Source organism: Balearica regulorum, chromosome 6, assembly GCF_011004875.1.
Source record: "Balearica regulorum gibbericeps isolate bBalReg1 chromosome 6, bBalReg1.pri, whole genome shotgun sequence".
Classification (NCBI taxonomy): Eukaryota; Metazoa; Chordata; class Aves; order Gruiformes; family Gruidae; genus Balearica; species Balearica regulorum.
In genome coordinates, this window is record NC_046189.1 from 7,830,485 (window position 1) to 7,856,771 (window position 26,287).

The following is a 26,287-nucleotide window of genomic DNA, read 5'->3' on the forward strand; positions in this document are numbered from 1 at the left end:
TGACTGATCTATTTCTGGCACTTAACTTAAAACAAACAAACAAATCAATATTGTTATCCCATGTTGTGCTACCTAACTCACTTGATGATGATTATTAGCTGCTATCTCCAGCCTATTTTCCAGCACTTTGATGAGTTTTGACAGGAGAAAAAGAATTTATCTTTTTACTTGATTCAGCTTCTGGAGTTTTGCCCTAACTTTCACAGAATTTAAATTTATCTTCCAGGTCTAAACAAAAATAAAGCCATAGTTAGGGATTTGTTTGTTTATGCATTCAATTTTCAGGCTTTTCCGTTGCTATAACTCCTAGCCTTTTGGGAGAGGCTACTGATTCACACTTACCCCAGTATTATTAGGAAATGAAAGAGAAAAATCAGACCCAAATGGATGGCTTTTTTGTTTTGCTTTTTAGTTTTGGACTATAAGGGTCAGCTTTAGCTCCTTTCACAAAATAAATAAATAAATAAATAATTTTCTCATTTCAACTGAAGATGGCAAAGTTAAAGCCATAGGAAAGTAGCTGACAGATCCAAAGTACATTGCAAAGGGGTTTTTTTACCGCCCTTCCTTGGTGAATTGGACTGTCATAACCTCACTGACATCATCTAGAATAGGCTACTGTCTTGCAGTTGTTTCAGTGCGAAAGTGATCTGTAGAAATTCAGAAGAGCACTTCAGTATGCTCTGTCCCTTAGAGTGTTTTTAGTATTTCAAAACCTCAAATGTGAAATGCCCAAATCATTGGTAGACATTTGTTGTACTATGTAATATGGATACATCGTCACTGAACATTTTAACCTCCTATATACAACATTTCATCAACTATTCATGTCTCATCTCTTCTGTGTTGCTGAAGTTTTCCACATGCAAATCAACAAGACTGCCAAATATACTTTCACTTACTGGATTAGTTGCAACTAACTCCTGATTGTTGGCAACTGCAGTCAGTGAAATTATTGTTACAACAGAGTTGCAAACAAAAGAGAAAAATAGATTTTTATGCAGGGTAATCCTTTGGCAACTCAAGCTCCTAGAAAAGAGAAACAAGAACAAATGAATACACGGGGGGACAACTATGTGTACTTGGGGACAACTCTGAAATTTTGAAATACTAGAGCTCTTTTTTTTATTAAGAAGTCTTACATCAACCCTTTCTTCAGCTCCAGTCCAATTCTAATAGAATGATGTGAAAGGTAACACCTTCCCTTAAACGCCAACAGGAGGCAAAGCAAGTACATTCAGTTCCAGTATGTTTACAGTGAAGGACCTGCTTTGTAGTGGCTATCTAAAAAAGATTTGAATAGTAATAATACAACATATTTCAGAAGATTTATACCTTTTTTTGTTAGTACCTGAAGAATTTCCCAACTATCATACCTGAGCTTGAAAAAGCTGTCTTACCCTACGTTTCCATTTACCCAAACCTGTTGAGATTTTTTGAGGATACTTATCTTTTTACCAACATTCTTGTCATTTTTTTCTTCCTTAATCCTATAGCTAGAAAAATACTCAAATAAGTAAAACCAAATGCAAATACAATGCAAATCTTATCCTGACTTTTGTATATAACTAAGTTATAAACATTACATAAGATACAATTATAAAATGCAATATATAACTGCATTTAATTGTGTTAATTTTCAAGATTTGCTTTTAATCTTGCAATAAATTTTAAGAGAAAAATATCTTAGGAAGAGCTTTTTTTTTTATAAAGAGGTTCAATAATATAAAACAATACTCGAAGTTGAACATAGTCATAGCATGTTTTCCATTCCAGAGAAAGCAGGGCTAACTTAGCACCATTCCAAGAAGCAGTGCTTCTTATTCAAGTTTTTCCAAAGAAATTCAGCTTTACAGATGAACAGAAATGATAGAAAGCCTATATGGATATACAAACAATTCAGATCATTGGGATCTTAAGCCTTAACGCTCAAAATTCCCAAAAGAACAAGTAGCATCCATTTTGTTAGGAAAGCCGATGAGTTTACAAAGCTGGGTAAAAATGATCCTGTTAGATTTAAGATAGGGCCTGCACAGCAGATAGGAGCCAAGTGACTCAATCAGAGTCATGCAGCATGTCAGTACTGGCAGTCAGGAACAGAGCGCACTTTTGCAGGGTGAGCATTGCTAAGAAAGCTTTCCCACATGCACAGAGATGTGATAAAGACTGTGGTACTGTGGTCACTCTCAGGAAAAGCTCTTTGGTTACTTCAGAGAAAACATCTACTAAAGCCTCTGCTGTAGAGTCTGTGCTTTATAACCGCCCCTACCCACCTCCTTTTCATAGCCAGCAAAATGGAGTGCAGTTCATTGACAAAAGGAAATGACTAACTGGAGGAAGAAAATCTATCACTTACACATGTAACTGCTCTTCACTGTTAGAGAAATCAGAAATACATTGACAAGGTCAGCAGGGGACAAGTCTAAATTGTCACACAGGGGGGGGGAAAAATAAAAATAAAGTTTTCTAGCCTTTTCAAATAGCATGCCTGGAAGAAAAAATTAAGTAGGAGCATTGTTTATTAATTTTTAATTTGAGAGGGCAGGAGGGAGAAGAACTTTATATTTTAGAGAAATGCAGATATGGAATAGTCACCAAAGCTGAAGGAGTATGTTAAAATCTGTTGAGAACGTGATAAATGAAACAAGAAATGAAATGACCCTACCAAACAAGAGACACAGTCAAAAAAGACTGGCTATAGGAGACTGCACTCCTTGGTTGCATTCTTTTCAACTACCACAAGAAAAGCGTATGAAGCACCCCACAGATAACATGGAGTAAGTTAAGAGGTTCAGATATGCACAGTGCCATACCATGAATCAGGCAGACAGAGCTTCTGCGAGTCAAGCCTCGGAGCCCTGAGATGTTCTAAGCCTCATGCCACTAAATATAGGGGAAGGAAACCACTCCAGACACCAGTGCAGCCATGCAGCACAAGGAACTATCCTACATCAACCTCTGGTTGCCTAGTGTTATTTGCCCAAAGAAAACAGAAAAGAAAAAGTGTCCAAAATACAGAATACAGCTTTGGATATGAACTAAATGATAAAGTATATTCCATTAGGCTTTTTTTAAATTTTATTTTGTCTTTGGTTTTAATGACCAAAACACATAAAGCTTTGATTATTATAATATGCTGGGTTTATGTTCTTTGAATATGTATTGTTAATTTTTTCCCTTATATATTTTATATATGAAAAGAGAGGCAACACTAGATTCCAGCTAAGAGCTTTGTGTAAACAAGTCCTGAAGAACTCTGGAATTCTGTCTGCTTATTGTTAAGATTCAATGCACAGGCAAGGAAAAGCACGTACAGCTAATGGGGCCATCTCCCAGGGTCATCCAGCAGCTGTTCCTGTTGAATATTCAAACACACCCATCCACACCCACCTCCACCCATGCATAAAAGGATTGAAAGGATCACCGCACAAGAAACAAGAAAGCAAGACTGATGACATTTAAAAACGAAGACTGCTTTTAATAATAAAAGGGTTTTTTTCCTAAGCCTCCCCACCCTCCCTCTTCTTCTACCCTTCCTATATTCCTTTTTCTAACTGTTTTTCTTAATGACCTAATATCCTTTAATCACTTAATTCTCATAATTATGATCTAAGAACATTTGAATGACCTACCCTGGATTAAACCATATGCAGTAAAATAAAAACAGACCTCCTGCTAAATTACCTATTTCCCTTCCCATTTTGACTCCTGTATGTTTTGGGCATTAGGGAAAAATTCTTTTCTCCAATATTTCTCCAAGATAAAAAAGATAACATTTTCAAAAGCCCCTGGATGTGTTTGGGATCTAATTTTTAAGGTATTCAAATACTGCAGAATTCAACCAGTGAGATCCACATATGCACCTAAGGGGAATTATCTGTCCAGCTGAGATTAACTTAAAGTGTCTTAAGAACCTCCTGTCTCACTATCAGTCAGTTGTTTGCCCACTCTTTAAGCATAGTGTTACTAACCTCTGTGATTTGACATGATGTTTGACCAACAACGTCTTTATTTCAGGAGGAAGGTGGTATTGCTTGTTTTTTATTTGGAGCTGGGAGGGGACATCTTTCAAATTATAGCTCCCCTTTCTCTGAATTCACTGTTCTTTTCGGATTTCTCTTGCCTTGTTTCTCTTTATGAAAACCATACAACTATTTTAACAGAAGATTTATAATAAACACATGTACAATTTAGAGTACGTAACAGAACAAGGAAGCAGAGCCACGGCAGAAGTTTCAGAGAAGTTTCAGAGAATTTTCAGAGAAGATTGGAGTTCCAAGGTTATAGCCCATTTTATGCTATTATACCAAGAACTCCAATCCACTTGGGGAACACAAGTCACAAATTGGACAAGTATTTCCAATGAGACAATTTTCTAAAGAAAAAGACAATTTCAAATGAAAAAAAATGCACAAAAAACATTTTAATCTTGAAAAGTTGAGGAGATTTGGAAAAAACTGTCATTTTTCCTATGGAGAAAAGTACCACCTTTCTTGTCAAACCTAAAGATATTCTAATGGTCAGCAATCTAGCAAGTGTCATCTGGAAACTGTCAATCGACTAACAGAATAAATTCTTTGGAAACATGACAAATTCAAAGGCACCCACACACAATAACAAAAAAAAATCCACCTGTTAAAGCTATGAATAATTATACAAGCTTCAGCTGATATATAATATATCCTGGTATTAATCTAGATCCTTAAATACCCTTCTGGTTCTAAAAATACTTTAGAGGAACTGTACATCCCAAGAGAACAGCTTGTAGAGGACTTTCTTTAGCTTCCTTTAAATTTTGTAATTTCCTTTTATATCCCAACATAACCACATTCTAGAAATTGTGGTTTGTGGGTCTGGATTAATTCCACGTGGTTCTCTGAGGAGAGTTGATCCTTCTACCAGAGGGAGAAAAATATCCCTGGAGAGTTAGACAAACATGACATAGTTATAATGGTGGCAAAGCAGATCACCTGCTTTTGCAGTTAAGTGCCACAAGCCAAGATGAAATTGGCTTGGTTTTCATATGATAGTACAGAAAAATAATGTTTTACTACCTCTGAACTTTTAAAACCATATGGTATTACAAATCTGTTTGTTTTCTCCTGAGAAGTCTATGTCAAAGCATTTTTCCTGTGAAAATAGGTATTTAGTCTGTTAAACTGTGACATTTATAGAAACAGCATAGCCCTTTTTTATGCAAAATCAAGCTTCTTATAAGGACTCAGAGCCATTTCCCATGTTAATTTTTTGGAGGGAAAGTGAATTTGGAAAGCATTGTTTTTACAGGTCATATGCAAATAAATTGACTAAAAACCCCACAAATGTTGTGGTTTGTGCTCATGAAAAGAAGTCAGAAAAAGTTGAAGAGGCATCTTGAATATTGGTTTTCACAAAGAGAGGCTACAAAGTTGAAGCACTGTGGTTGGGAATTTGTGTAAATGTTGTCCCAGAACCTGGGGAAATAATGCCTATCTAAATTGAAATGCTATATTCAGCCAGATGTGACTAAAAAAGATATTTTTTTATCAGATCTCTGCTACTCCTACCTAATCAAAGTCCAGAGCATGAGAAAGAAATGTCTGAGTTAGCCCCACAGTTGCTGGTGTATGTGCTATTTGTATCTAAATGTTAGGAAAAAATAAAAGATGGAGTGAGACAGTAAGGTATAGTGGTAAGAAACAGCTGAGAGAGTAGAGCAGATCTATATTATCCAATGAAAAATTATGCAGAAATAGTTAAACTAGTGCCAGTTAAGAAGGAAAGCCTACACCATGTGATGCAGCATTTGGCAGAGAATAACTTGTCTCTCTCAGCACTGCTCATGTGGCAACACTCCTGGTTTCACCTTTCTACTACACATCATCATCTTCTTTAAAAAAAAAAAAAATCTTTCACAGCAAAGAAAAGTAAGTACACAAAATGCAAAGTAATATGACTAATTTTAAGAGACCTGTGCATTATAAGTTATTGTGACAGTGGTGATACACTGCTCAAAGTTTCTTTCCAGAAGGTAACATAGTAAATGTTAGTCAGTGGATATGACATTACTGTCATAGATATAATACAGTGAATTAAAAAAAACAGGATTATTTTTATTATTCCCATTCCTACTGTAGCTCTTAGCCTCACTTTCTTTATGGTTTATCACTTTTTGTGGCTACCTACTTTGGAATGTTACTGTACCTATCATAGGTCATCAGTATTTTGGTTTCCATTTGCTCTTTGGTTTGGCTGATGCTTGGCAGATCCACACTGTAACTTATTATTAAAAAAAAAAAAAAAAACAAGCCCACAAACCCAAAACAAACTAACATTTTCCCATTTCCTATTTTCAATATATTCTATGATTTTCAGTTTGCAGATTTGAGATTTTAGGTTTCTGAGAAAAGAAACCTAAAATTTTATTACAATATAATGTTCGATGCCAAACCAATATACGGACTTTCTTCGCCTTCTTGCTCCATCTAATTTCATCGGGATGGCTGGTGTTTCAAGCACTGAAACTAGGATTGTTGCAACCACTGATATTTGGTAAAGGATTTTAAATATACTTACTTAAAATAAAAAAATATGCCAAGAGAAATCAGAAGTGATGCAATTGAAAGACCATGTCCGATGATGGCCAAGTAATACAAATTCAGAGCAGTCTGCAATACAAGAACAAAACCAAGCACTCGTGATGCATACAGAACTATTGGTGGTAAAGCACATAATTATACATCTCTTCCGCATGTAAAATGACTATAATAGAATTAAGAAAATAAAAACATTACAGATAATGATGAGTCAAGTCCAGAATCCTGCAAATCAATATCTTACTAAAATCTCTTTCTGTATGCAAGGCACACAAAATCAATGAAATCATCACTAAACTTATGTCTTATCAGTTAAAACATTAGGTTTCTAATATATACTGCTATGGTTTTTCTGAGTATTTACATAAATCTGGCTATTTATGCTACTACACTGGGTGCATTCCTGTCTGAGGCTTGATTAATCTATTAGCACAACTCTTAAGTAAAACATGTGCTTCCTATATGATTTTATATATTTTTTTCCTCATAAAAGGTTTTTTCTTATAACTGAGAGATACTTCCTTCAAAAGCAAGCTGTGAATATGATATTGGAAATTTAGGTTTCATTTGACATTTAAGGAAGTGCATGAATAAAATTAACAATTACTTAAAAAAAGGTGAAGACTAAACAGTCTTGTTAAATAAACCTACAGCCAAATTATAGAATTATGAAAAGCTGAGTAAATACAAAAGGTAAAAATGAAGAACTAGTAAATTAATATTTGCAATACATACAACCTGTTATTGTTAATTCGTTGAATTACAAAATATATTAATTTCCACTAGTAACAAACGCCTGCTTTCAGTCATGGAATCTGCCTCACAAAATTTCTCTTGTTCATTAAATGTAAGATTATCCTTTTGCACATAAGGAAATGAAGATTTTCAGGTTGAACCTTATACTATCATAATAAAACATAACTATCTCAATTCTATAGGAAGAATTAGGGCACACATACAAATGCTTTAAAAAAAAAGTGCAATGCAATGGGTTTAAGTGAGACTTAACTACTGCTTAGGGCAATAACAATAAGAACTGAACAATGGACAACAGTCACATTTAGCGTGCATTATCTAACCCACCTCCCGAGCAAAGTGAAAAGATAATGTTGTTTAATATAACAAAACATAGAACTGTAGTAAGCAGTAAGGCTTTCTTCGGAGCTACTATTCCATTTAACAATAGCTTCTGATGCATGACAGAGCTGAAACATGCTGGCAAAACAGCCTGAGGGAAACTAACTCATTATTCATGAAGAAGGACCTGCATGGATCTGCTCCTGTCTGAATAATATTCTCCCAGTTTCCAGCCAAATATTAGCAAGAAGTAATGAATTACAGCATCTCTGTTAGTAGAATTAAATTGCCATTAACATATTCAGTGTCTCGTGATTTGAGAAAAAGCAATACAAAAGTGCCTTGTATATCATCATCTATTATCACGCTTTCTCAACATGGTTTCTAGGCAAATACCCTAAAGCACTCTTGACAGCAACCATGCAGACAGTTAGGATCTCTATTAGATGTCAGTTTTCTTGACACAATCTGCTATGATTGAGCTCTTTTCCATAAGGTCCAAATTAATTTACAGTCTATCCAGACCTGTGTTTTATATTTTTAGTTTCTCAGAAAGGGGGCATTGGGAGGTTTACCAGTTTTCTTTTTCTCCTAAATCTGTCAATGGATGGGCATCTTCAAGATAAAGTGAAATCTATAAAAATACCATCCATACAGACACCCACACAGGTATGTGTATGCACAGAGTCTACCTTTGATGTAAAGAAAACAATTCTCACAAAGCATTTCGCTGCCTGGCTTGAGATAATTTTGGATGTTTGCAAAATTTCACTTAAATAGGTATAGGTTTTCCATTTGTGTGAACAGCTTAGTATCTCAGAAACAGAATAAATGGCATTTGGGAGCCAAGACACAAGACATGCACAGGAAAAGGATCACAAGGAAAAACAAACCCTAAGTAACACTTCTCATCATTTACTTCCCTTTGGCCTCCAAAGATCCTGTGATAAATCCACTCAACTACAGCTTGCCTACACTTTTGTTTAAAATAAATAAATAAATATTATGCTTTTCATAATGGGGAAAAAAACACCCAAACATCCAAACTTAAAGCTGCCTTGAAGATGTATTAAGCCCAAGCAAACTTTTGTTGTGCTCCTGCTGAAAATCTCTGTCTGAAAAACTCACAGTATGAGTTACTTGGATAAACCTGTGCACTCAGCACATCTTCCAGAGATGTGCAAACCTTTTGCAGTTCTGCAGAGCATGGACCCTACTTCAAAATTATAAAGCAAAATGTGAAGGTCTGCTTTTATAAGGCATACATTTTGCTTAACAGCAAGTGACTGTGAATGACCTAAACAAGTACTAGTACCTACGCATTTAAAATACCCATAAACAAAAATACAATCATATTATTTAAGCAGTTGAAATCAGCTTTAAAAGACAAATCACATGGGTTGAGGGGTTTTTTTAGTCTGTTTTGCACAATTCATCCTTTTTATTCAACATACTTTCTTCTTTCTGCATTCTGATGTTGCATCAACTCTGGGGCCATTCTAAGTTTGAAACTTTGCAATTTTTCAGATCAGTTTCTTGACTCTGGTAACATGCATTCGTTCTTTTCCTACCTTCACTTTCTCATGCGTATAAATATTACACTGGGTATAGTTCGTCCACGTCCTGTTGCTTTCTGGGTGCCTAAACCAATTCCCGCTTGGATCACAGATCTTCGTAACTTTTTCTACAGTCAAAGTTGATAGAAAGAAAAACAAAAAAGAAAACCCACAACAGTCAGCACTGAAGTTCTACTTCCGGGTGCCTAGTATTTAATGAAGAAAGATTGGCAAGCAAATGACAGCTATGGTAATATGACTAGAGAGACATTGTTTGTTACTATGAATTCTGAGAAACTACAGGCCATTGCTTTTGCTTGGCAAGGGCAAATGGTGATGTTTTTTTCTTAAGAAAACAAATAGATTTCCCTCCTCCAATCCAGTAAGTATCAAAACACATGAAACTGTTAGAGAACTAACAGATGAAGTGACAAGAATATTTAAATGGCTTGTTTAACATCCAAGATCTCAGCTGAAGTCTGACATCCTATCACTGTAAATTAGGATTGCACAGGCAAGAAAACATCAGTAGAGAAACTGCTCAAGATCCAAACTGGAAAATTTCTGGGACCAGATAATGATTCCTATCATCAAATAGAAAAAGGCAAGAAAGGACCCTGGGAAATACCAAAGGCAGCAGAAAGAGACAAGCATGGAAGTCTACGACATTTTCCACATGCTCACAGATGCAAAGTTTAGCCTACAGAAACAGGAAAAGATTCACTCATGGGAGAATCTCTTGTCAACTTCAGCTGCTAAATTGAGGTAAAAGAATAAGTCATATTTCTGCTTGCCTGCCAGATAGAAAAGCTCATCTCTAAGATGAAAAAACTGTGATCTAACTTCAATTTATATTTCCTAATCTACAGAATCCCTCAAGGACATATTTCAGAAAAGAAAGTAACTAACTTATCAGTTTTCTACATGATAAAGGGAAAATGCAAATAATGGGTTTCGAGTTACTGAAATTCTGGAGCATTGGTGACTTGAGTGGGGCAAACACCCAAAGCCTCATTCAAGCACCCAAAGCCTCATTTTATTAAGAAATATGTTGATGTTGATGTAGAAGCCCATGCACACTTACCTGATGGGTTGAAATCCTGAAAGTAGTCAGGACAACGCTGTACTGACACAGTTCCGGCAGCAACATCACTCCAGCACAGCCATCCATCCCATGTCCTGTTACAGTAAGGACCTGCAAACAAGTAATAATAAAATAACACTTCTTTCATAATAGTCTTTCAAAAGTAAGATCTAGGACTGCATAAGGTAAGTTTCTCACTTGCAGCAATAAAAAAAAAAAAAAAGAAAGCAGAAACATAAGATTCAGCAATATTTAATTATAACTCCACTTAATCGAAATAGTACCTTATATGTACATTTCTTTGAACACTATTTAAAATCCATCATCATTCACCTTGAAACTCTCTGCATCTACAATTTACAAACCTCAGATCTAAAGCACAGTAGGCAAAACAAACTAAATCAACTCAGATCAAATAATGCATGTTAACAAAGAGCCTTAAGCTTGCAAAGATCATTTTACTTGATTTATTTACATTTTGGATGTATACCAAGACTATACATATGTTTACTAGTTCACTGAAAACACAGTGGTACCCTAGAAGCCACCAGAAACCCTGGCTGGGAGGCAGCCACAGCTCCTCTGTCTCAGGCAGAGCTGAGCCTGCAGCGGTCTTCATGGACAGACACTTCTCTAAGTGCTCCAGGGACAGGGAATCCACAGTGTTACTCAAGAGCCTGTTCCAATGCCTCATTGCACTCACACAAATTTTAACATCTAAAATAAACCTCACTTGAAAAAGAGCTGGGATTTTATAAACAAATCCTTTCCCAAAAGGCACACAGAATGACCGACCCTCTCTACAGATTTGAAGATGTTTTTCGTATCTTCCTTCAGTTTTCTTTTTAAGACTTAATAATGCCCCCTCATCTCAAAGGCTGCCTTTTTCAAACATCATGTAATTCTTCCTCTTCTCATCTGAAGATTTTCCAATTTGTCCATATCCTTCCGAAGCTGTGATGCCGTGGATTGGACAAAAGCTTACACTGTCATACTCCTATCCGTTTCTGACCTCCACACATTCAGTTCCTCCAAAGAATAGTTTCGGATGAGAAACAAACTCATTGTAAAAGAATGCAATTACCTCTTCTTGCCTCAAAAGCCATTCAGTGTTCCCAGAAGTTATAAAGTCAGAAACAGTGAATGCAGTGACAGTTAGTGAGGTTAGAGCTGAATGAGTTATCAGAAAAAGCATTAATGACACTAACACAGCCCTCAGAGCAGGGAAATTATGTGTATCAAGATATTCTCAATTTTTCAAGGCAGATGTGACCAGGGAGACAGAGGTATTATAAGAACATGAAATGAAATAAAGCGGTAAGATTAATCAGTTGTCATTTTTTAATCTGGATATCTATTTAAATTAACATTTTATTATCAGAAATAAAAGCTTTGTGTTATACAAGAAGTGGCGCTAAGGGCAGGTATTACAACATATTATTTTATCCTCATGAATCCCAAAGTGACACTTCTAAAAAATTGTACAAATACAATTACAGTCTGAAAAATGATTGCTACCAAGACAAGAAATGAATATAACTAAAGGATCCTGAATTACTGTAATTATATCTGTTGACCATTTGCCTTTGCAAAACCTTATAAGAAGATAATTTCTACCTTCTTTCCTATGAATAGGATCTTGCATAATTTTCTGGTAGCATTCATATTGTGCTGTCATGATTTTATTCCGTGTAACACTCAGTTGAGTGAAGTCCTCCGTCATATTCTGATGCCCTTCGGATGGTATAGCAGTGGCAAAAAACTAAGAGGAAAAAAGACCTTTTTTTAGCAAGTCATGTACAAACTTGGCTATAAACTTCTTAAACTACAATCTTTTTAAATATAATATTTTAAATATTATTTTACTGAAGGAAAATGATCTTCAAATCTTATTACTGACAATATGATTTTGTTTTTTTCTAGTTAATTTAGCAATTTTTCTTTCTACTGAATCTTGACAAACATCTCCTGAATAAGCATGGGGGAGTAACAATCGGCAAAATTTGTAAATAATAATGGAAAAATGCACAGAAAGCATATAAACAGCTTTTGCAAAATCCAGTAAAATATATTGAAGTTACATTAGTCTAAAAGGCATTTGAATCAGGCCCAAAATGACCATTTATAAAAAAAGCCTTTCTATATACTGTATGCACTGAAGCTTTTAGTTTCTCTATAGTCTTGTGAACCATAGTCAACCCTTAGAATACAAAAAGGTATTCAAAAGACATGACATCCACTTTTATAGTTATTAAAATTTAAAAACAAAAATAAAATTAAGTGGATCTTGATCAAAACTTGGACCTTTTAAAGGCATTTTTAAAAGTAGTTAAATATTTTATGGGAAACTACTGAACTTCATGGAAAAACAAAGCTGCAGATTGAAATACTGTACCACTGTCATACAAGGGGTGAAAATAAAAGTTACGAGGATGTTCTCTGAATCTGAGTTAGATGTCTCCTCAACTCTTCCTGGGCTCTGCATAGTACTGCTTATCTGTCATTTGTCAACAGTAAAAGTTCTCTGCTAGCAAAAGATACGCTGGGTTGAGCAGAGATAAATACTATTTCTGTTCCTTTATCACAGGAATTAAAAGGAGAACAGAAGGTAGATAAAGATCCTCCTGTGCATAAGTCACATTTGAACAGAAGATTAGTTGTTTCTGCATTTCCATATTAATAATTTCTGTGGTATTCTGTACACAGATGTTAAAACTGGAAGTGATTTAAAAAATTCATAAGACTCACCATAGTAACCGATAAGAACAGCAGCAAAAATGTGATCCAGATTTTTGTCATCTTTATATCCGGTGCAGTGAATTTTGTATTGTAGTGGAATGAACTCAAACTGCAATGGAAAAAAAGTAGGAAGAAATTTAGTAACTCATGAAAGTCAAAACTGATAAAAGACTTCATATTTTCTCTCTGAATTAAAACAAATCAATGGAGGTCCTCTCAATTTTTATTCACACATAGTGATGCCATGTGATATACATGGAGATGTACAATATGTGAAAAAAACTGCACTCAATTCACCAGCAACAAATTCCAGCGGCAGGGTTTTTCCTGCACTGTTGCCTCCATTGTCTCAACTAACACCAATTCTCCAGAGGATTTGTCTCAGTCAGGTAGCTGGTATCAACTCTAACAGGTACGTAACAATTAGCCCTGAGCTATGAGTTGACTCCTTGACATCTCTGCCTTTGGGCAACCATAGCAAACTGCAGTTCAGGTTCCTCTAAAGCAGACAGACTTGCACAAACACACACAATTATTTTGTGTTCTCTTCATACCAGCTGACATTTGATTTTGCCATTTCTGGAAGAACTGATCTAGCAAGTAGACATTTTATCTTGAAGCTACAACTTTGCAGAGATGACAATGGCAATGCAAGAATTAATGGTGAGCTGTAAACTAGTTTCTGTATCTGTAGTTTGAAGAAAACAGAACTACTGAAAACAGCCATAACCGTCTTACAGTGTAGACTATTCTTGGAATTGATTCTTGAAGTGTAAAATGCACCTAAAACATACAATATACAAAATTATTTATTAAGCACCTAGACCACCTATTAAGCATAGCACTACTGTGATGACCTCCTCAAAATGAAGGGGGATGTGTAAGAGATTTCTCATGTAATATTTCACTGTGTCCTGAAGTATCCTGAGAAGACCACAAAGCTGAGCCTGCAATTGAGATAAGAGCTTCTCTCTGCTTGCATGGTAGCAAAAGACCTCTCCTCCACATTTAGATTACGTTATTACAACTAAACCACCTTTCACAATCTAAGTATCTCGCTGTACTAGCATTAATGAAGCTATTATCAGTCAAAATAAAGGGGACCACATCCGAGTGAGTTTAGCTCCCTTGTACAGATTAATTCACTAGAAATAACACACTCTACTTAAGATATAAAACTCACCTACCCCAGCGGTCCCTCATATAGCTAGCTCAAAGATACCAACTCCAGAGGGCTGTTGGGAGCCAAGTACCTACACACAAACCTGCTTCCTGACCCAAGCCATGCTCCCTCTTGGATCACGCTTGCTCTTGTCTTTGGACGTGTTTCTTATCCAGCAGTCACGTCCTACAAGAGACTGGTGGATGACAAACAACTGATAGTATATTGGCCAGCAGAGGTTATTTTACAAAAAGCCCATCTTTTTAAAAACCACTGTCTTATTCACAAAAAGCAAACATTCTGTATCTACTTCTTTCCTGCTTTTAGACTGAGACTGGGTCCTCTTAACAGAACTGTAAAACAATAAACAGCAATTTGTAGGATATACTGACTACAAAACACGATATCACTGCTGTTTATTGTACAGCTTGATGCAAATACAAGAAATGCGTTGTAAAATCAGTTACTGTTGTGACTGTTCACCCCAGACTAAAACTGTATCAGTAATCTTCCCTCTATTTTTACCACTGGCATGCAGTCCTTTAACACTGATTGCTGGAAATTGCACAGGTAATTCAGTGAGACACTGACATTCAAATATGCTGTTCTGAAGGCTCTTAAAACACTAACAGGAAGATCGATTAGCATACATGAAATATATTCTCAGTTTGAGCTAATACTTCTCTGGAAAAATCCATGTGTGATGAGAGTGGCAGTGAACAGATAATTGTAAAAGTCACTATCTGTTCACTAAAGAAAAATCTAAATACCTATGTGTAGTGACTAAAGATTGACGGAAAACCAAATATAAATGGAGATACCTAAATTAATAAAGATGTAATATGATTTCACTTCTACATAATTGGGAGCAAGGGAGAGTGATTCAAGCCTATTACAAGCATTCAGTCATTTATAATTGTGCCTGTTTATCTATCAAGGGAAAAAACCCACTGGCCTTCTAAGGAAATTGGAATTAACTACTCGCTTGTAAAGTAATTGAGCAATCTTCTCTCTCCAAAGTATGCCAAAGCATATCCACACAGGGTTAAAACCCATAAATGATAGGCACAGGACAAGCAAAGAGACCAATCAAGTAGAACATAGCAACCATAATTTAGTGTATCTTTTTCTAGCTATATATTCAAGAGTTCAAAATAATTTTCTCTAGAATAGTTCCAAAAATCCTTTTGCTAAAACTAATGTTGGATGGTAAACTTAAAATATGTATTCAAATATTGCCCTCACTTAGCCTTGCTTATTTTTATTTATCTAAAAAAATAGAATATCGTATAAAAAAGGCAGAATTTATCTGCTTTGATTCACAGTCCATAATTATTTCTATTTCACAATATCAAAAGTAATCCTTTAGCTTGGTTCCTTTAATGGTCCAAATGTTTTCATATCTGGTGGTTTTGTAGACATTTCCTATCAACTATTCCGGTATCCAGTGCTAAATTATTAATTCTTCCCAGGAGAGAAAAGATTAAGTCAAGTCTATAATTTGCTCTATGCTTTCCACTCATTTCTCACAGTTGCTAACTGCAAAAAATTTATATATGGAGGAAAAAAATATTTTTTGAAAACATCAGTACTTTTGGACTTAATTACAAAATGCAGGATGAAGGTCATTCAGATGTCTATTTGGACTTCAGCAAAGCATTTCTAGCATTACTACATGAATTCATTCATTCAACATTTATTCCTGTTAGTTTGGACAAGAACTTTCACAAGAAGATTAAAAACTTTCTCAAGAATGGACAGCCTATTGATTGAGGCTGCCAGTACTGCTGACAAAGGCAGGCTGCTTTTATTAACCATCTGTTCTGATGAGATGCAAAACAAAGAATTCTCAGAAAGTTCTCTCCCTCTCAGAGCTGGGAGGTATTAGATGCACAAGGAAAAGAAATTAATAATAAGAGAGACTTATTCTTAGGCTTCTTTAAATAATAATGCTTCCCAAGTTGTTGGTCTGCTATTAAACAATTTGACAATTCTACCACGGGGAAGAGATGACAACTGTATTGGACTGAGATTAATTTGAGTGTATTGAATGTTAGCTTGAGAGAAAAGATGATGGAAGCTTAGACAGAATCCCCTGCCTCCGCTCCGTGACAGTGGGGATCTGAACAAAAGCCAGACGGACTGTGATTTACATGACAGGTATTGAATGAAACTGTCACTGAGTGGACACAACACTACAACTAGCAGTTCTGCCTTAAGTATTTTCCCAGTAAAAGGAAATAATCAGCAGGAAGAGCATGAGGAATTGCAATAGCAAATCAGATCTTCAAAATCTCATTTTTATTTTTAGTGTATGTTATATTGAACACTGGGAAAACTTAAAAAAATAATAAAATTTGAACTGCTCAGTTTTCCTCTTTATTACATTCTCTGTTACCCAAATTAATGATACTTCAAAGGCCTATATCGTATTTGTCACTGTTAGCAGTAACATCTACTGAAGGAGGAGGAATTCAAAAGGAACTGCAAGCTGAACTTAGCCAAAATAGTCACTGGTATAGCTTTAACAGATGTTCACATTTCTCTTCCTCTTGCTTTCTCTACAGAGCCATCCTGCCTCATCAGCTGTTTCTACTTTTAACCTTTTCCTATCCTCCAAGAATAAATGTCATCCTCACTGAGCTCCAGACACTTCCCATTTCAACGATACAGCAAAAGGGTTAAAAAAAAATAGTCAGCAAGAAAAATCATTTTTGACCTTCAATCACCTGACCACACTTAGTACAAAAGAAAAACCACAGGTAGCTTCTACTTTAAGCAGTTGCCATTAAGTTTGACTTTAAGTCAGAATGCAATTTGGTAGGAGTAGGGTAGGAGGGAGAGTCTACTTATGTCATTGCAGGTACATTCATACACATGCACAAACATTTTTCATTAATTGCTAATCTTTTATTTGCTCAAGAAAAGAAAGGAAAAAACCCAAACACAACCAACCCAACACAAAACCCCAAAACATTTTCAGTATAAATTACATATCTTACAGTGAGCTATAGTCTTGCAACACTGAAGTTGAGCGTGTGCAAATACAGATTTATATCCCTCCTCTCTGACTGAAATTGGGGTCAGAATGGCTATATTTGTGACTCTCTTGCTGTTGTTCTAGCACACTCTGATTTTGTTTTTGCCAGTTGAGGGGCAGATTCTCATCTAACAGGGCTTTGCAAGTGGGCAGTACCAGTCAAACATTAATACACACCAGATTGATTTAGTCCTGAAAGCGGACTACAAAATCTCCACACTTACCTTAGAGAGCAATGCTGGGCAATTTGGAAATCTTCCTAATCAAGTATAATGCCCTCATTTCTGAGGGAACCTCTTCTGCCGGGATTTGGATCAAATTGCTTTAATGGTACCACAAAACAGCCCACAATTGTACACGTGGCAATTACTCCATCCTCCTAATAACTATGGTGTTAAGAAGGCTCAAAAATAATAGTCATGAAACAAATCTAATGAACTCTGGGTAGTATAGTTTCACGACACTAGAACTCCCTACTCACTGCCCAGGCAGCAGCAGTTGCAGACTTCTAAAACAGGTGAGACAAGAGACCAAAAAAGTTTGATCCTCCCTGAGACAATTTTTACAGTAGAGAAGTATAAGCTCTTCACACCTTCCAACAGATTTCACTGCACTATTCTCTTCATTCAGTTAGTGACAGGGCTTGGGGTTTGGTTTTTTTCAAATGTAATCTCCTTTTATCTACACTTGCATGAACTGGTACATTACCCAAATATGTCAGATCCTTATGTTGCTGCATTTTACAATAAACAAAATTTGACTTACTATGCTGGTTTAAAACACTGGTACAACTTAATTGTGATGCTAATGGAACTCAAATAAGAAAGCATCCCTATCCTCATTGCAGTTATTCTTTCAAACCCCCAGGGTGATGTCCTTTCTTCAAATCAGATGGGGCACACATCGGGGAAAAATGGAACAACAAAAATTAAAAAAATGCTCCTAATACTATTTTGAACTCATTATTACTATGACAGATTGTTGTGTATACAACCAACTGGTAGTAAGCAGCATCATAAAGACAGAACACTGCAAAGAGCTCCCTTCAGAAATGCAGTGGCTTGCAAAGGGATAAACTGAGATCCCTTCTTGCACTGCAGAACAAAGAGACTTATAAAGCACATGAAGACCTTCACAAATGAATCAGTAATCAGGAAAAGATTTGCAATATTCATCTAATCACCATGAAAAGTACTATAGGAAATAAACCCAAATTTTACAGATAAGCTGAGTTTCTTTAGACATCTCATTCTCTGAACCGACAGCATCGTTCACATGCATGGAGACATTATAAAAAATGCCACACTGAAACATTCCTTCCTCCTTCTGCCTTTCTTTCCAGGAGTTTTTCCTAGGGACCACTTGTGGCACAATGGCATTTTCTCTCTTCTTGAAGATTAAAACAAATAAAGAAGAAATAGAGTGGCATATCTCAATTTTACTGTTCTATTACCTTTTAACAACTTCATCATGTGTTAGCTGGTAGTTCAGCTCAGTATGAGAAAGTACTTGCTGTTTATTTCTTGGGACACATGCTATGCATGTCTCAAGGTCTCAGGCTTATTCCAAGTAGAAAATTAGATCTAGTTCACAAAGATGTTTCACATCTTTTATTCTATTAGCATGCAGATTTTTTTGGTTTTGTTTTTGCATCACTCTAGCTGCTTGCCAGAGACCTTGCAGAGATTGCAGAACCATCTGTAGATAAGATTACACAGATTAAATTACTCCTGTGTACTTTTTCCCATTAATAGCATTTGGCTACCGTTCAGCTAAGTTTTGTCTCCTGCATCCAACAGAAACTACAAGCAGTAATTTGCAACACTCTTGGCCAGTTCTAATAACACCTAAAATCATAAGAACCTATCATAGAGTGATGGTGGTATTAGTTTTTTCTGGGGAGGAGGAAATCCTCACTGTTTTGTAACACTTTTCTTCTGTTCAGTTCACAGGTTTGGATGACATTGTAAATTATCCTGAGAAGAAACACAGGCTACAGAGGTCCAGTTAAAAACCAAGCCAACCCCACAAAAAAACACCATAAAACAGAACTCTCCAAATGAGGGTTTGGAGGAGGAAACTTCCACAAGGTTCTTCCCTGGAATATTCTACAATTTCTGCTCTTAGGCAACATTACTCCTCTCCATGTAGCAGACCGCAGAGCTAAGATAGCTTTGTGTCTATATCCATCATGCCAATTTTGGCTCTTTAAAATAGGATTTCCACTGACAGAAAAGATAGAGTATTTCCTCCTTGCTTTTACATAGATAGGTCTCCTCCTGGCCTCTGTGCTTTCAATGCTTTTCCCATCAATTACGAAGGCTCTACCCCTCCTTCCCAAATACAAAGAAATTTCTATTGACTTAAGAATCTATGAAGCCAGCTGTAGCAAATGCTGCAATTGCATGTGGAAGATAGGCAAGGACTGAAGTAGGGTTATAGTTATTATTTGGCAGGATATCAAACTGTGCCAAATAAATGCATCATATGAATGTTAAAAATATCAAAGCAAAGTAAAATTATTTAGGATAAGTAAGACACACAATACTCCACACTTCCAAAATTATTTCACAGTGTTATATTGTTTATAGTGTTTTCTGCCTAAGGTACTGATTATTTTATCTTCTAAACAGAAAACTCTATCAGAGTATGGTAGTGCAATACAGGGTAACTTTCTTATTTCTATCCTAAAATGAGAGAGCAAGAGCTCACAGCTAACATAAAACAACCTTTACTGTAGAAATCAGCTCCCCAGCAACATACTTCTTTACATATTTTATCAAAATACAAAAAACTCAGGATATTTCCCCCATTGCTTACATTTTTAAAATGATGGTATTTTTTACACTGTCTTATACAGTGACACTAACACCCAAAATGCTTCCCTCTTGAGGAACTAATTGTTATTAGAAGGCAACTAAGATTCTGGCAAAGCAAATCTTTACCAACAGACTGACATGGCTTATTCTCAGAGATGTAACTGTGATTTCCAACAGTTTATAGTTATTAACACCTCCAGATTTTTCAGTGAGTGCTGACTATCATTCTGCAAGCAGTAAGCACTTGTTACGCATACTTTAAAAGCTTAACCCTTTTCACCCTATAGTCCTAACCCAAACTGTACCTTAATGTCTAAAATCCATCAACATAGCTACATATGTTATTAGGCATAACTCACCAAGTTCAGTTCAATGTTGTGTAAGTCATGGCATTTAAATTCTATAGCGTTCATTCAAGCACAAAGAAACTTAGAATGAAGGCTGCTCTGCTGAACAAAATTATCTGTGAAAATGCTAGAGTGGCCACTATCAAACACCCTAGAAAAGATTATTAACAGAAACGAAGATGACAGCAAAATAATAAATGATTAAATTCCAAGACCTGATTGATTAAGATGATTTAATGCTGGTGGTACTCTTTTTCCTACCACATTGATTTCCTGCTATAGTAATTTAAAAATGTAGTTAAAAACATATTCAGCAAACTTTCCTGAAATTTCTCTTCCTCCAAAGCAGCTGCTATGCTCTGGCAAGGATGTTCCAATTAACATGTTATTTTAAATACAAGGGGATTGCTCATGACATTCTCTCTTTTCCATGGATTTCATGCTGTGAAAAAGTTGGAGAGCTCCCACATCCTTATTAGGTATATTTTAATGCCTCATTACACTTTGCCAATCTGTACTCCTCATGTGTTCAACAAAAACCCCCAAAACCATAATTGAAACTGGAGCAAGATATCCGCAGACATATGCCACATATCTTCATGGGCCAAACCCCAAAATTTGTAGGGATGTATTACTGATGTGAACCTCAAACCCAATTACACAGTACAACAAAGCATTGCAAGTATGCCACTGGAGCTATTGAATCTTCCTGCCTGACCCCAATTTCTACTGCTTCATTCCATTAAAAACAGCGAATGTCTTAAAGATTTTAGGAGAAGGCTTCAGGAAACACTGAAGAGTGTGGGGGCAGCCCTGAATTGAGAGAGGACATTGACTTCTTTCCTATGTCTCTAAGGGACAGAACAGAGGACCCTAACCACATGCCCCAACTTAGAGAAAACAAAAATGTTTTCCATCTTGCTTTCCTCAGCGTTCACCTGTTGATACTATTAACAAAAGTACAACCTGAAAAAAAGAAAGGGGGTGGTGGGGGGGAAGGAGTATAGTTATCTAGATACAATTATATATGGATGACGCTCTTACTCGTCATCCGTTTTAAGTAGTCCTGCAAGGAGCAGGGAGTTGGACTCGATGATCCTTATGGGTCCCTTCCAACTTGAGATATTCTATGATTCCGTGATATATGTGAAAAATACAGTATATTCCTCCAAAGAAGATATCTCTACCTCCAAGCAAAATTATTACTATTCTGAATTAAAACAATGGCACTATGAATTTATGAATTCATCAAATAGACCTTAAGACTTGTATAAAAACCCTTGCTCAGATGTCTGAAGTTGTTTTTTTTCCCAGACACAGCTGCTTAAAGGCTGCAGAGAGTGAACTGGTGCTCTGTGTATCCCTTTCAGTCAGTGTTTTTATTTGAATGACTGTCTGATGCTGTTTACAAATAGTGACCCAAAAAAGATCCAAAGGTTTCTTTGTGCAAATGTTTACAGCATGAAGTCATTTTCTCAACTGGCTGAGTTTTAAAAGTTTTTTGTTATTTCTTCATTGACACATGCTAATTTTACATGAACAGTATTTCCAGGGTTCAAAGACTTTTCTCAAGGTCAAAACAAGGCAATGGAAATGGGAGAATGGATTAACCAAAATGCATCAGGACTTTTGATTTTCCAGAGTTTACCACTGAAGCTTTTTCTCACTGGCCCCAACCCTGTTCAGCAGTTAAGCATATCCTATGAAACTCACAAGTTTTTACATCAGTTTCTTCTAGATTCACATTTAGAAATGTGTATATTTTCATATATAAATTTTAATAAAGTTCTTCATTATTATTATTAAGTATTATATATTTTTTAATTAAGTTATTAATTTTTAAGTGGGCCATGCCACACCAGCAACTCAGAGCAGGATGGGGAGAGAGCAGGTGGCCAGGAAAGGGAACTGCTTATGCCAGCATAAACACAGTGCTGCTGCAGCCACGGCATCAGAACCGGTGCCCGAACTATGGGTTCACCATTGGTCAATGACTTCAACAGAACTGATGAATCAAATATAGATAAACTCTCCATGGAAATGTCAGAAGCACTATGGCCTTCTGATTTTGTGTTGGATTTCCTTCTCTTTTTTAAAAAGCATATTACAAAGAACTAAAATATCCCCAAAGCAGTTTTCTTGTCACCGGCAATAATTTTGGTCTGGTTGAGAATGAAATTTCAGATGGGAAGTTCATGCCAAATATCAATGTTTTCTCTCATGGGATATATCTGATGCATTTACTATTCCAAAGAAGTTCAGGTAAATTTAAGGCAGCTTTAGAAAAATTCAGCTTTGTATACTTATTCAAAACAAAATAAACCACCACTACTTCAAGGCCTTTACCAGGTGAACCTAAGTCACCACAGTTTGGAACATTTCCTCTTAAATTTAAAATTTCACATGCCAGAAGTCAAAAGTGCAAGATCTGGAAAATTTCACCCTTTGAATATTAAACAATACATGCTATACTGTGCTAAATTATCAAAACTACTAATCCATCCTGTAGCAAAAGCCAAGAACAAGCAGCAGCCAAACCCAACGTTTTGAATTCTAGTTGTGTGAAGCTTGTCTCTTTTGCTTTTAAATTAGCTACAGATATTTCCCGTCTTTCCTATGTTTTTTCATCTGTTATATTCCTAAAATGATATTTTAGCAGAAAATGTTTTAAATTGTGCTCACACGGAGCATGCTATCCATAAAGGAGTTTGTGAGACTCAAGAAAGTTAAAAATCAGAAGTAGTTAAACTGAACAGTATAGAAAGAAATTACCTTCTATGTATTCTTTAAAGTCTATAGTGTTGAATAATGATTCCTAGCACATGTTCTTGAGACCCACACAGAGGTCTGAACTTCCAAAATCAGGGCCTATACTCAGTACAGTGACAAAGAGCAAAGGCTTGTGAATGACCTCTAATGACAGAACAGAATGGAAGCATATACTCAAATGACAGATTAAGAACACAACAATGTCAAAGCTTTTGTCTTTACATTCATAACCAGAGCTTTTCTTTTTATACATAACTCTCCTTCTCACAGAGTAGTTGCAGAAATCATCTTAAGGTAGCCATATAGCAGGCAGAGTGATACAGTTTTTCTATCTTCTACCGACATCTCCTTCAAGTGAAGACATGTACCAAGATATTGCTACAGCCAATGACATTATTTTCCACTGATATGGTTAACATTAGTATTGATAAATTGAGGAAAATATCATCCCGTCAATGTTTCAAAGTCTTCTAAATGGGAATCTAGCTTCATCCACATCCTACCACACCCACAGGCATATTGACATAAATACGACTCTGACACAGACTGAAGCATCCAGGAGTGAAGAAACACTTGTTTTGCTACAGTTGCTGTCAGCGTAAAAATTAAATACAGGATCATAGCAATTAACTAACCAGCTTAACACAATGAGACATAAGATCCTTTGAACAGGAAGCAAACTGCTACCAAGTGACTACACAAACCCCTCTGAGGGTATTTGCCCTATGCATTCCTCATTCTGATTTGAAAGTGCACATGGAGAACACAAAACAACTAGCACCAGTACAAATGTGAGTCTCAAACTTTTCCTGTGTTACATACAATCCCCCAACAGGCACTAATGACTGTTTGTCTGTCAATTTTGCAAAGTCTTAATTCTTTCTGTGAAATACCAGAGAGTAATAGAAAAATGTTAATAGAAAAGTGATTCTGTGCCATTGAAAAATTCTACTTGCATAGTTTATGCTGTTGGGAAAGACATTAGAAGTTTGAAATAGCAAAAGCAGTTGGTGGATCACCTAAAAATTTAGCTGGCATGCAATCTGCAAGCCACACACATATTTGATGGTCAAGCACTGCACTATTTTACCTCCTCTGAATAAGAACTGTGAGGATGACAATTACTAGGATTTCAATATTATTGCATAATTGCATTACATATTACAGTCTTTTTACAATGCGTTCCATCTGTTTCACATAGCTGTATAATAACGCTGAAACAGAATGAAATGTATCATTGCACATTATCACATAAAATCCTCTGCTCTTTGTGAAGCAGAGATTTTATAGACAGTGCCAGCTGCAATCTGTAGGAAGCAGTGTGAATGTTTCCATGAATTCAGTTAAAGATCATATGCTCAGGGTGTGGTCGTGGGAAAGACTAGTGTATCTTACACACAGTCCCTAAAGTCCAATTAGTGTTCCTTTAATTACAAACAGACTTTTCCATATCCTTTTGCAGAATTCCACCCTGACTTACCTGAATGCAAACCAAAATAAAATATTAACTATGAACATTAAAAATATTACATAAATTGGATACAAAAATCACTGCCTTGATAAACTCGAGTCTCACTTGGACAAGGTATTTCATGAAGATGAAATATTACATGCCAAATGTAATAAAACATTACAAGTACTACAGCTACAGCAGAGGAATGGGAATCAACCAGCTATTCTGGTCATAAATTATGTATAAGCATTATTTATCTCATTTATATATTTAAGCACATTATCTCCCCTCCAAAGGTGGTGGTAATAATAATAATAATAATATAAAGGCAGAAACATATAATGGCAAATCTCAGTTCAAGTTTGTCAAAATTGCAAGCAACTGAAAATTTCCACTGCAAGCATGGAAAATATTAGGTGGGTTTAATGTAGGTGTCCATAATTTCTGCACAGTCACATCCTGCATTTATTTTCCTGGAGAAAATACCCACAGAATTCTCATACTGATTTCACACTCCTCCATTAAAAAAATCCCTGGCAGAAACAAAATGTATAGAATTTGATGGGAAGCTTTGATAAGGATAATGTCTACCAAAATTAAGTTAAAATCTATTCAACGAGTTTGTAATTCCACAGACCAGTTCCCACCATTGGTCCACCAGTGTCTCAGACACAGCTGCAGTACTCATAGCAGTACTCGTGTTGACTAGTTTTGCTAACTGACTTTAATAGCAAAGCTTGGACATCAAACTTTCAGGCATTACTTACCTCAAACTGAGGTACCAAAAGTCACTATGGAAAAATAACCTTTGCATGCATTTTTCAATTCTTTCCTGCACCTTTTAACTTAATAAGACACCTTAAAAGGCTCATCCATTACCTGCACACATGTTATTTAGAGAGTCTGGACTTGCACCCCTCAACTGCTACCCACTCAAAGCTGTATTTGCATATCCTGTTCCACAGAGCACGCAAAACTTCAAATTCATCTTGCTGAGAAATTTTGTTCACAGCTGCTTGCTTGGCAGGGATTTGGTTGCAGGGGGGAGAGAGGGAGGAGGGGAGAGACGATTTTCCAAGCGATGGAGAAAAACAGTACAAAACTTTCATCATCAATGGCCTTGACATTGCTGGAGCCAATGGAAACAATATCACCCAACTGATTCCATGCAAGGGAACCATTCAGAAAAAAAAAAAAAAACAAACAACAAAACAAACAAAAAAAACCCCAACAAAATATCTCCTGCATTTATTTCTATCAAGGTAGCTTATGCCAAAGCTTCCTTTGGTGAAATCCAGATTTCTCCTGCATTAGCTTCCTCCTGCTGTTGATAGAGCAGGATATTTGCTGAAACACAGCATGTAGTGAATGTGATGTTGTGAATTAATCAGCACATTTAGTGGAGAGAGAACTCTGTTCTCTTCTGAAGCTGTAAGAACAGCTATCTTGCCCTCCCGGGAACTATCAAGTGCTTTATTGGTGAGATACATAACTGACCAAGAGCAGACACAAAATTTCAGTACTAATTCTTAACTGGATGCAAGTCTTGCTGGCAAATGAATTCCATATCAGGTATATGCCTTACTGACCCTCGAAGTAATTTTATAGAAATAAAAATGCTTGGCTATTGCTACAGGTCTACACCACACAAATATTAGGGGACATT

General features: G+C 36.1%; 1 protein-coding gene across 2 annotated transcripts in view; it reads right to left on the minus strand.

The window, feature by feature from the left end:
* CALCRL (calcitonin receptor like receptor) overlaps positions 1-26,287 on the minus strand; it is a 73,721-nt gene that overhangs the window by 18,265 nt on the left and 29,169 nt on the right. For both annotated transcript variants that reach the window (XM_075756131.1, XM_075756130.1), the window contains 6 exons: positions 13,041-13,140; positions 11,910-12,054; positions 10,293-10,403; positions 9,224-9,336; positions 6,556-6,647; positions 903-1,029 (listed from right to left, as the gene is read on the minus strand). In XM_075756131.1, the coding sequence (XP_075612246.1) occupies positions 903-1,029; positions 6,556-6,647; positions 9,224-9,336; positions 10,293-10,403; positions 11,910-12,054; positions 13,041-13,091 (639 nt within the window). In that variant the 5' untranslated portion in view covers positions 13,092-13,140. The remainder of the gene's footprint in view (positions 1-902; positions 1,030-6,555; positions 6,648-9,223; positions 9,337-10,292; positions 10,404-11,909; positions 12,055-13,040; positions 13,141-26,287) is intronic.